This window comes from Nestor notabilis, unplaced genomic scaffold, assembly GCF_000696875.1.
Source record: "Nestor notabilis isolate BGI_N333 unplaced genomic scaffold, ASM69687v1 scaffold6727, whole genome shotgun sequence".
NCBI classification, from domain to species: Eukaryota; Metazoa; Chordata; class Aves; order Psittaciformes; family Psittacidae; genus Nestor; species Nestor notabilis.
This window is the reverse complement of record NW_009937742.1, coordinates 28,899-40,666: the sequence shown is the minus strand read 5'-3', so window position 1 is coordinate 40,666 and position 11,768 is coordinate 28,899. Positions and strand designations below refer to the sequence as shown.

The window sequence follows — 11,768 nt, the reverse complement described above, 5'->3', positions numbered from 1 at the left end:
CATACTAGTAGTTTATGTTCTCTGCTTTAAACTGAGGATTTTCTTGTCATATGGGACCAGTTTCACAACTCCAATTTTAGTTTCAGCACTGAAACATGCGGCGCTTCTGTGTCTATATATAACTGCTAAAAATAAATGCTAGAATGTGTCACTGTTAATGCACAGACCACCTAATGACACACATGTGACAAAATTCATAATGGGTGTGCCCTTCATGGAATTCCTGTTAATTGAGTTTGTTTCCAGCATCTGTAGTTCGGGATTTTATCATTTACAGATATGTTACTTGTAAATGATTACATGTAGAATTAGAATATGTGACCACAAACATCTATATTGCTGCCATTTTCTTGTTCTCATTTTGGCATTGAAAAATCATCTCCCTTGACGTGGAGAGAAGGAAATAAGGGAGGAGAAAAAGGAATATAAAGTAAAGGCAGCAATAGTTAGAGAAGGGATAGATAGAGAGAAAGAGAAGATCCAGAAGAAAAATAGCAGATGTTTAAACATCTTCTAACTAGCTTTGATTGCCCAGGAGGATGTGCATTGATTATGAGATTTTCTCCCCCTATGTGGTATATCTGACTTTCTACAGCTTTTCTTGATTCTGTTAAACTGCCCTGTGCCCTTTGACGGCAAGGGCTTGTAGTAGAGCTAGTGAAAGGTAATTTTTTTTCTATAGTGCTATTAGTTTTTCTTGTCATTATTATTAAAGCTGTTACCAAAGGACTGCTGGCCAACATTGTACTAAAATAAAGTGCCTTTTTCCAGCTCAAAAATAGCAATAAAAACTATCCTAATAAAGTGCTTTCTTCCGTGTTCAAAAATAGCAATAAAAATGTTCTACCTGTTTGGTTTAAAGCAAATCAAAACCAAGAAAAGTCCACAACAAAAAATACACCCACCCCCCCCCCGGTGATATAAAGAAATGGATTAGTTGAGAGCATTGCAAAGTTAGTTTTTCGTATAATTAGTATGATTATTTTGTAGTCCATGTCCAAAGGAATATACTTGAGTGATGACAGTTAATCTAGCAACATCCAGACTTGGACTTTGGTATGATTTCTTAAATAATATAAAAAGATATGTTACATCAATAGTGTTTCTGCTGTAATGGGGAGAGTGGGATTCTGCCAGCTTTTTTTTCCCCATCAAGGTATTGTTTATTGGAGGAGGGTAGAAAATTGAAGCAGGGTCAATCCTCCTGCTGCTGTCCTGGCTATAGGGAGTCCCTTCTTGCTGCAGTGTTTTCAAGACTGCTTAGTGCTTCTAGTTGCTGGTGCTCCGTGTAAAAGGCTGGAAGTATTGGTAGGGGAGCAGAGTCCAAGGTGATGAACACCACCAGAAAGGTGGTAGTGCTTGTCTGTGAAGCCTTTCTTGTATACTGAAGAGGATGCTAAATAATAACATAGATGAGACAGTGAGAAGTTACTGCTTTCCAAAGGTCATAAACTGAAATGTATTACAATTTCCAGTTACCTCTTTGGGAGCAAAATCAGTCAAAACAGGTTTTTGAAAAATCTTATCTCAAGACTGATGAATGCTGCATGATAGTGGTACTTCCATGTGGTATTTGATTTAGTAGTCTTTTTCTCGAGCCAGTGTCGCAACAGTCTCTTCTACAGCTGGATGCTGTTTTTTGTGGCTGCTGCTGGTTTTAAAGACTTCTCTATTCTTACTGTTCACTCACAGTAACATCACTAGTGGCTTACTTCCCTATAAGTGGTGGGATCTGTTTCCTCTTACTTAGGACAGCAACGGATGTAGTGCACTGTTCCTGAAATGCAGTGTTTTTTTTTCCACCCACTACAGGAGATTTCAGCCATCCTGAGACGGAAGTTCTGCAGTTATGACCTCTTCTCAAGTCACTTTTGCAGTGAGAGGACCATCAGTACCAGGTACTCAAATTGTGCTTTCTCGTTTTTCTTATATGGTGTATAAGAAAACTGAAGAAAAGTGAATGTTGAAAGGCTGCCTTGTCTGTTTTCCTCAGGGAAAAAAGAGCACGTCAGTTCAAACATAAAAATAAATCCTTGTATAATACATTAATAAAAAAATTCACATAGGAATTTGAAAATGAGATTTGAGAATTAGTTTTTACCTTTTTCTTCAAGCAGCAATTTCATAGTATGCTAGAGATTTTGATGGCAAAATTTTTATTTTTAAAAGCAGTGTTCTGTCTGTAACTTTTTATTCCATGGAAATGAGTATTTATGTTCTGAACTGGGCTTGTCAAGCGTGCATTGGCCTGTTCTGTTTCTCAGTCTGTTGCTTCCACAGTTGTGATGGCACTGGTACCAACAAAGTTATCTTTGCATGTGTAACTTCTTCTTGTACTGATAATGTCCGCAAAAAAATAAATGATTAGGGAGAACTGGATCCTGCCTCACTAGCAGGTTACAGAGAATTGTCTGGAAATACTTACCATGTGTATGGCATAAAGAGGTGAAACCGAAGGCTGCTGCTTCTTATGACAATATTGATACTGCTGCTTTCGACTGGGAAGAAGAGCTTTGAGATGCAGCAGTGGCAAGGTGCAGTCTTGTGAGAGAAGAGAGGTTTTCAGAGCTACCAACAGTTCTACAAACAGCAACATTTGAGGTTATTTAGAAATGTCATGTACTGATTATGTAAGATCACCATGGTGAGTAGCTAGTTGGTGAGACAGGAACCCTTACCTTGAGCGCTAACCTGCTCCCTGTGTTCTCATCACTGTCCCTTCCTGTTGATGTCAACGCCTGGCTAACTGGCAGGATGAAAGAGCATCACTAGCATAGGAATAATGCTTTGACTCACTCCCTCTTGCCAAACCACTTTGGGAGACAACATTGGTTATGACTGACATAAGGCTTTTATGTATTTGTGACATGCAGTGTTTCATTTTTACCTCATCCTAGCGGAAGGAAGAGGGTCACTGGTTACTGGCTGTGACTTCTTTAGGTTTTCATTAGGACACAGTCCCATACCAAGAGACTGCTAGGTGGCCAAAGATTAGTTCTTAGGAAAGAAAAACTGGAGCTTCTAGCTCCTATCTATACATTGCTCAACAGAGCTGGCCAAAGCAGAGAGATTGCAACATCAGCTATGCTGTTGCAAACTTTGAGACTGGGCAGAAGCCTTGGAGTAGTTTCCTCTTTGCTGTAGCTGAAGGAGCTCTGCCAGTGGCAGCATTGGATTACCTGGCAAGGGGAGGGGAGGAGTTGAAGACCCCTGAATTTAAAACACAAAACCAAACCCTGCTGAGTTTAGAATTGCCTTCGGAAAAGCAGTTGCAGTTTATCCTGCATTTCACTTGTGCCTTTCCTGGGATAATTTAAGCAGTGTTTTACAGATCCTGGTTCAGCCTTGCAGTGTAACTGTCCGAGTGAGTTTAGGGGTGACTGCATCTTATTCAAATGTTGCTTTTTGTGTGTTGTGCTTTAAGAGGTAAGTATTCACTGGATGTTCATCCATGTTCATTTAAAAATGGAAGGCCAGAAAACTATTCTAACCACCTGCTACTAAGAGGAATATAATTTAGATGGCACTTCAGAGTTTAGCTGGCACGTACACTAAGGTTTACTAAATGCGGCTATTTTAAAGGGATATTAAAAGAATTTTAGCTTCTCTTTAGTATCTAACTGTGTGGTATTTAGGTGATCTTCCCTCTCCCCTTTATCTCCTCCTTGCAAAACCAAACCATAATATGCCTCAGTACAGAGTGGAAAAAGGTAAAGCACCTGACCTAGGCAATTGTGTGCAGTGAATTGTGTAGTAAATATACAGATGGTCTTTGTCTGCATATGTCTGCTTACAGCGAGCATCCAAAAAGCTTAATCTAATCCCCCTCAATAAATCGGAACAAAAAAAATTTATATTAAAAAAAAAAGTACTGTAGATCAAGATGTTCTCTAAAATTATTTCAGTAAACCGTTTTTAGGAACAAATTATCTTACTTAATTCTTAGCTTTTGTAAATCCTTCCCTCCCCTCCCAATTCTTGGGTCTGCAAGGGTTTCTTTCATAAGCAATCCTGGTGATATCTCTTACTAGATTAACCTGTATAACTGGAAAAAATGGATACGATTGGAGAGGCATAAGGACTTCCTCAAAACTAAAAAAACCTAGTTCCTCTGTCAGTGAGATCCTTATGATGGTGAAGAAAATGCCGTTGTTTTGGGTGGGGGGAAAAAATACCTTTCTGCCTTTTTGAACCAGAAAGAGGGAGTTTAGATGGATGTCTCTGGGGTGTATATTTAAAATATTTGAAAGTTTGACTATGTAGGCTATACTTCTTAATTCCATACATGCTCGAGTAATGATGATTGTGGGGTTCTTCTGTTTGGGTTGTTTTTTTAGGAGAGGTTTTTGCAATATGCGGGAGCTGCAGTACTTTGGGAAATTGGAATCCACAACTTGCAGTGGTCCTCCAAACTGATGACCAGTGAGTTGGGTTTTGGGGGTGTTTATTTGTTCCCTTTGAAGTAGCTGGAGTTCTGGACCAGCAAACTTACTCTGGCTTTGAGTTCGTAAGATACTGAGTAAAATTTTACTGTTAGTAAAATTCCCGTGTTGCCCTTGAACATTTTGTATGTTTAGGAATGTGTCTAAGAAAATGTTTAACTTGAGTATGCTTTTCTAGTTACAAATGATGCTTCAACTGTTGTGACTGGCATATTTCAGTAGTTTAGTTGTAGACATTTTGAGCAAGAAACTGCTGTGGATAATTCTCAGTCCCAGAATTATACAGCAAATTACAGGAGACCTTTATAGAATCATATAATGTTTATTTTTTTTAATCTATACAATACATTATTGTAGCTATAAAGAGATGGGAAGAAGTGGTTTGTGTGTATATAAACATGACTGTATAAGAAGAAAGTTTAAATGCAGCAGTGGAATTCAGTGTTTTCTTAAAATGGTATCCAGCCTGTCACTGTTTGTATGATGCAGGAAAATAGGCCTTTCAGGATGTATTTATAATTCTGTCAGTGACTTGCTGTGTGATCTTGAATGAGTTCCTGGATTATTTCATCATGTTTTCCCCATCTGTTAAATGAGGATGAGAATTCTTGCTCCATTAGAGCACTTCAGATCTTATGATTAGAAAGTGCAATTTCAGTTTAAGTATTATTGTACTTTGTGCATATTTGGCTGTTACCTTGTAAAAATCTTTATTGCAAGAGTATGCCAAACTGTATTTTAGAATATCACTTAGGACAGATGTATGTCTGAGGTGCTGTTAGGCTGCATTTGGAAACTGTTTTGTTCTTGGTTTTTTTTTTTTTCCCCCACAGTGAATTATGGAAAACCACTGTAGCACTTCCTAGAGGAGTTCCTGTTTGTTATCGTTATTTTAAAGGGTACTTCCTAGAACCTAAGGTATGTACAACCTTTTCTATTTTAAGTTGGCTCATCCCTAGTAAAAAAATTCCCTTATTTGAAGTAAAAAGGATTTTCTGAGTTAAACTTGAGTTTTTAGAAAGAAATCTTAAATTGCAACATATGAAACATTAAAGCACTTGTGGAAATACAAGCAGTTCACTTCTGGTAATACATGACCATATGCCATTATTTTTGTTAAATTGTCTTCTCTCTTTTACCAGTGTTAATGTGTTAAAAATTGCAGTGATAGTGAAATGCCTGACATGGTTATAAAGATGAAGTGATACGGTGAAGTTCTCATTAGTTGTAGTATGGCTATAACAACTTGTACATTTATAATTGAATATGGACTTCAGCAGGGTAAGGATCTCTAACACAGAAGTAAGTGATAGCAAGAGAAAAATAGTTAATGTAAGCAGGTGGATTTAAATTTGCCAAATCTGCTACAGATTTGAAAACTACTGTGGAATTTTTGTGGTGAAGCATGAGAAGTATTAACTAGCTTTTGTGCTGCATAATTAACCTGTGTTAATCTCTTGGAGTGAAAAGGTGAAACAAGGAATGGGGCATCCCAGTGTTTTGTCTAGGTTTGTATATAGGTATTTGCATGACTGAGGTGAGGGGGAACCCAGGAGACAGACCCACCTGTGGTTTTACAGGTACTGATGTCAGAGTTGCATGTGAGTTGAATGTATGTGTTAGTCTTCTGGTCTGTGACAATTATACTGGGTAAGTATGATTCAGACTACTTACCCTTCAGAGTAGGGATGAGACTGCATCCAGAAAAAGAGTTGGACTAAGTTGGGAAAATAAGCACTACTCTGTAATTGGTTTTATTAATAACAAGTAAAAATGGTAAGAAATAACCCATTTAAAGCTATCTTTGCTGTATTTCTTACTCTATTAATATCCTGTAGCTATTTACCCTGGGCCTTAGTTCTTCATTGAAATTGGGATTATGAAGGCTGTAGCTATATATGCAAAGAAGTTATAGAATCATTGGTCTATACCTTCTGTGTATTTTAAATTACTGTCAAGAGTGTAAGTGTGTGTCAGCTGGACTAGCCTTTCTTTCACTGAAAAAAATATTTGACAAAGGTATCATCTCTGTGAAGGATACTAATTTTAAATGAAACACGATTCTGTCTTTCATTATGGCATGTGAAAATAGTCTAATCTGAAACTGATGTTTAAGTTGTTATTCTGAGGCAAAAGAAGGGAAGGCCAATAATAGATTTCTTTTTCTGAGGCCAAAAGTAGATCAGTTCTTGCAACCTACCAGCTCTTACGTTTTTCACAGATGCCTGTAAGTTTAAAATGTAAGCAATAGCACACTAGAAAAAGCATGCTTAGTGAGAACAGATGGGCAGAAAACATGCTCATAGACAACACAATTTCTGTTTTAACATTTGAAAAAGCTTACAATATGTATTGGTGAGTGTGTTTCTTTAAGTAGGTGCTCTGTATCGTGCACGCTTTATGTACCGTGTGATGCAGAGTCTGCCAAGGTAAGTATAAATTTTATGGAATACAGCGTAAAGAGCTACTATGTATAAAAAGGAGCAAAAAAGAAAACCACCCTGCAAAACAAAATGTGAAATGCCAGGGTAAATGGTTATCCATTTAGTGGTGTCTAGCCTGTACCTGTTAAGTACATAGGGCTTTATTTCTTATAACACAAAGTCTTCCGAAGAAGAGAATTCCAGCTACAATGTTTTCTTCCTCTTTTTGTAAATTTTTAGAGGAACAATGAAAAAGGATCCCTTAGTTCTAACAGAAATATAATGCACAGTATAGTGCAAATGAGACACTGTATGGAGGACTTCAGCATTAACAACTCTGATAAGGAAAAGGTACTTCTAAGTAAAATTATTCTGGATAGTCTTAAATATGTTAAAGTCAGAATATATGGAATTGACACCACAATTGAATAAATCATGCTGAAGATGTATCCAGTTGAAGCTAGTGTTTCCTTCTTTCCAGATCAATTGTGTCTTTGAGGATGCTTGAGATGGATATGGTGGCAAAGCTGGGGGTGATACATAGTTACATACATACATACATAGATACAGAGAAATAGTTCTCATATTATTCAAAATATTGCTACAGACTAGATGTGAAAATAAATATAATCACATTTTTTTGGAGAAAAAAATCCCTCACCATAACAAATAGGAAAGTATTTTCCTCATCTCCCTTTAAGAGTAATCTCTATTAAATTATTTTGTTTGAAAGATAGTACAATGTGATGGGCAGTTTAGTTCATTTGCACTGAAGCCCTTCAGTATTAACATGATTGTGCTTACATAAATTTTTTACTTAATATAGTGAAATTTGTAGAATTTTTGTGTAAATGAGTGTATATACAAAGAGCATTTTGCTATAAAATTGGTGCAAGTCATTGCTCCTGCATATCAAGAGCTTTTACTATATTGTAAGCATGTTAATTATAACTTATCTTAAGCATTTTAAAAGTAAATACATTCACTTGATGAAATAAGATGGTAGTTTAAACTGTTTTGCTTGAGGTTTGTTTGTTCCTTAAACATAGTCCAGTACCACTTACCTTATTGTGAAGATATTCCCATAATTTATTCTACACATACTGTCTGCTGGGGGTGTGTGTGGGGTGTGAGACACACCAAATACCCCTTATGTGGAATTTAAGTCTTCTGTATACTGCATGCTTTAGAAGAATGTTTTCATATGTATTGTTTGCATCGTGCATCTTTGAAGACTTTAGTAAGGTAAATACATACCTTACTCATTAAGCTGTGTTCTATGTTTATTTTTCCAACATTAAATAAGCATGTAAGTTTAGATGGTTTATTTCAAGGGAAGTGTGAAATAACTAAGCTATCCATGCATGTAGCAGGACTATTAAAAGTAGATTGTGAACGTTTTTCACACTTGTGGGATTATTGCTTAATTATAGAGGTTTCAAATGAGGCTTAAATTTACATTTTCTGAAATGTAAATAAATCGAATGCGTTTAGTGCATGGAATATAGTAATAAAGGTGAAACTTAGGTCTACACTCAGTAATTTCTTTAATATCAGAATGCCTTAGAAAAGCTTTTGCTAGACTAGTAACCCATTAACCTGATAGTAACAAAGGAACACCTCTGCTGTGATGTACTGAGATAGCAGGCTGTGTGTTAAACTGTTCTCAGAAATACTAGAGCTAAAAAAATCTCTATTTAGCTCAGAGCTTCCTGGCAGGTGGCTTATATGTGCTGTTGCCTTACAAAGTTAGTTATGATGGCTGAATGACTTTGGTTGATGGTTTGGTTTTGTGCTTAATTATTGTCTCTTACATGGTACAGAAACCCAGAGAGATTTTTGTCAGAAATCCTTCACTGGCAGTTCAGTGTAATTCACTTGGCTGTTTCATGTTCTTGAAGTAGGTTAATATTCTTGACACATAGTTTTAAGAAGTGCAGTTGGATAAAAGTAGCTGGGTAGTGTTCTTAACATCATATTTTGTTTTCCCTAATGCCTACTCTGTTATGTTGCTTTGGATCATGAAGTTTGGAACTGGCCTCCTGAAGTACAATTTAAACATCTACCGAAGTGCTTTTATGTTTTAATTGTACTGAGAACACAAGCACTTCATGGAAGAAAATTCTTGAAAGTCCTTTAAGAGCTTTAAAATTGCATCAGATGCTCAGCTAAATACAAATCAAGCAACGTTATTTTTTACATATTTGCTTTATAAAGAAAAATCTGTATTCTAGTAGAGAGAGATCCATACCATACAGTGCCCCTTACTATAATCTTGGACTACTGCCCACTCAAATGCTTGATTTGGATTGGCCTTTTGAAACTGTCCTAGCAGAGGCTGACTCTTCAGGTAACCTTACCATACTATGGCCACTGATGACACATTGTTAACTTCTGCTCCAGGCTGATCTGAACTGGGCTGTTGTTCAGATGTGGTCAGGATATGGCACTGAAATTATGTCAGATTTTAACCTCATTTTAACGCTGGCTTCTGTTACATGGGATTAAAACATTATTTAAACACCTATAAACACCAAGATGGGTTGAACAGGGATTGCAAGAGGCCTCACAGTCACATCTGTGCCTGTTCTCTAATCCAGTGCCCTTTTTTTCCAGGTGGTTTCCTTGGCTTTTTTTAGTGTAGAAAGTGTTTGTGGGTTTCTGGGATTAAGTCATAGAATCACAGAATGGTTTGGGCTGGAAGGAGACTTAAACTCATCTAGTTCCAACCCCTCTGCCAGGGATGGGGCAGCCACAGTTTCTCTGGGCAACCTATGCCAGTGCCTCAGCACCCTCACAGGGAAGAACTTCTGCCTAAGAGCTCATCTCAATCTCCCCTCTGTCAGTTTAAAGCCATTCCCCTTTGTCCTGTTACTACATGCCCTTGTAAAAAGTCCCTCTCCAGATCTCCTGTAGGCTCCCTTTAGGTATTGGAAGACTGTTACAAGGTTTCCCCAGAGCCTTCTCTTCTCCAGGCTGAACAAGCCCAGCTCTCTCACCCTGTCTCCATAGCAGAGGTCCAGCCCCCTGATCATCTTTGTAGCCTCCTCTGGACTCACTCAAGCAGGTCAACATCCCTGTCGTGTTGGGGACTGTCTAATCAGACCGCTGTATTCCTTTCAGGGGATGAAATTTTGCTGCATGTATCCAGCATGTTGGTCTTATTGTTGGGATAATGTTACTTGTATTCTCATTCATAGTTTTAGAACCTAAAATTAAAATGAACATTAACAGTAGCATAAGAAACAACCTGGTATTCTAATTTTAACACAGTAGGTTGGGAGTTTCTACAAGGAAAAACCTTTGCTTACTTTTTGAAGGGAACTGCTTAATCTGTGTTAGGGCAGATTTGCATTCCCCAGGTTCACAAGCACAAGTTCTGTAGGTGTTCATGGGAGTTGGTGTTGGAGAGCTTGCAGGCCTGTATGGTGTTAGGAAATTATATCCTCCCTGCTGGCAAACACAGGTTTCACCTTCAGGAACAGAAATTGTGACATTCACATGTGGATTTCTGTGGAAAAAGGGGAAAGAAGCTTCTTATTATTTACTTTTCTAGAAGTCCATGAAAGTGATCATTGTGGCAGCAGTGAGAGGATGGGAATTAAAACTGCCCTATAACAGGAATTGAGAACAACACTATCATCTTATTTTGTTCATATTTACATGCATTCTATCTTTAAAGCATGACTTTATGTATTTTATTCTGACGTGACCCTTAAGTATGGATGTCTCTGAATTCTTTAGAAAAAATGAATTGCTTTTAGGTAAGACAGAGCAAACCCATCTATTTGTTGAGTAGTTTTTAAGTATTTGGTGTTTGCTATTAACTCATCAAAACCAGAGTAGATTAAATGTGTTTGATACATGTTGAGAAATCCTATCTGCTACTAAAGAATTGATTCAGTGATTTTTAAGATAACAAAGCATTATAGTACTGTGTAATTACACTGCTGAGTTTGAAGTTTGTCTCAAAGTCTCTGTTGATCTGAAATCTAGTTAAACAGGAACCCGAAGTACTGGGATAAGTTGGCATTGAAGCTTATATGACTCTGGTGCTAGTAGCAACTCTTTTTGGAAATAAGAGTCACTTAGGCACAAAACATCAAAATGAGAAACTCTGCAGCTATTTGACAGTGGTTCTTGTGACAGATAGTAGCAACCACACACTGTTAAGAGAAATGTCTCGGGGTGACTGAGCTGGGAATCAGACATGTTCTTTCTGTTCTTGGCCAGTGGTTACCTAAAATTCTTTTTCCTAGAAAGCTATTTCAAACTTAATTGTTCTGAAAGAAGAGATTAAGTTACTGTTCTGAATACCAATCTGAGTCTTGGCTATGTCTGTCAACAAATGTAGTCTTTTGAGGGACAGTAATTCTTTTTTTTGGTGGAAGAATCTTAATTTACCTTGCTTCAGATGGAATAGACAGCAGGGGCTTCACTGCTGGCTGACTGGATCAAGTATTTATGTTTTAATTAGATGGCAAATAATTTGCTCTTCTGTACCACAAATGAAGTAACGGTGCTTTACAGACTTTGAATTCGTCAAGCCAATTTTGAGGGAGAACCCGCCTCTGCAACTGTTAACTGCATGAGTAGATGCTGAGTGATGTTTGGAATTAGAAATGTGGGATATGGGGGTTTTTTTTCATGAATTTTTGCTGTAGTATCTTAAGAAAAAAGCAAGCATGCTGAATGACTTCAGAGACCCTCTGGGGCTTTTTGTATCTGAAGGAAGCTAAAGTAGTCCAGTGGAGTAGCTGTAAGCAATAAAGATTTAATAACTTTAATTCTCCACCCTGTCAGACTTTGTCACAAGTTTTGTCGTATGTATGCCTGACGCATCAGGTAGTGTCATCAGCAGTTGCAGGGGTAAGAAACAAGCCTGATCTATTTTCTTTCTTTC

The 11,768-nt window shown here is 37.5% G+C and overlaps 1 protein-coding gene across 1 annotated transcript in view; it reads left to right on the top strand.

The window, feature by feature from the left end:
• The first annotated feature begins 1,849 nt into the window (after nucleotides 1-1,849).
• The window catches only part of GPCPD1 (glycerophosphocholine phosphodiesterase GDE1 homolog (S. cerevisiae)), a 36,060-nt gene continuing 26,141 nt past the window's right edge, over nucleotides 1,850-11,768 (top strand). The window contains 3 exon segments of the mRNA XM_010018977.1: nucleotides 1,850-1,898; nucleotides 4,338-4,422; nucleotides 5,276-5,360. Coding sequence (XP_010017279.1) covers nucleotides 1,850-1,898; nucleotides 4,338-4,422; nucleotides 5,276-5,360 — 219 coding nt within the window.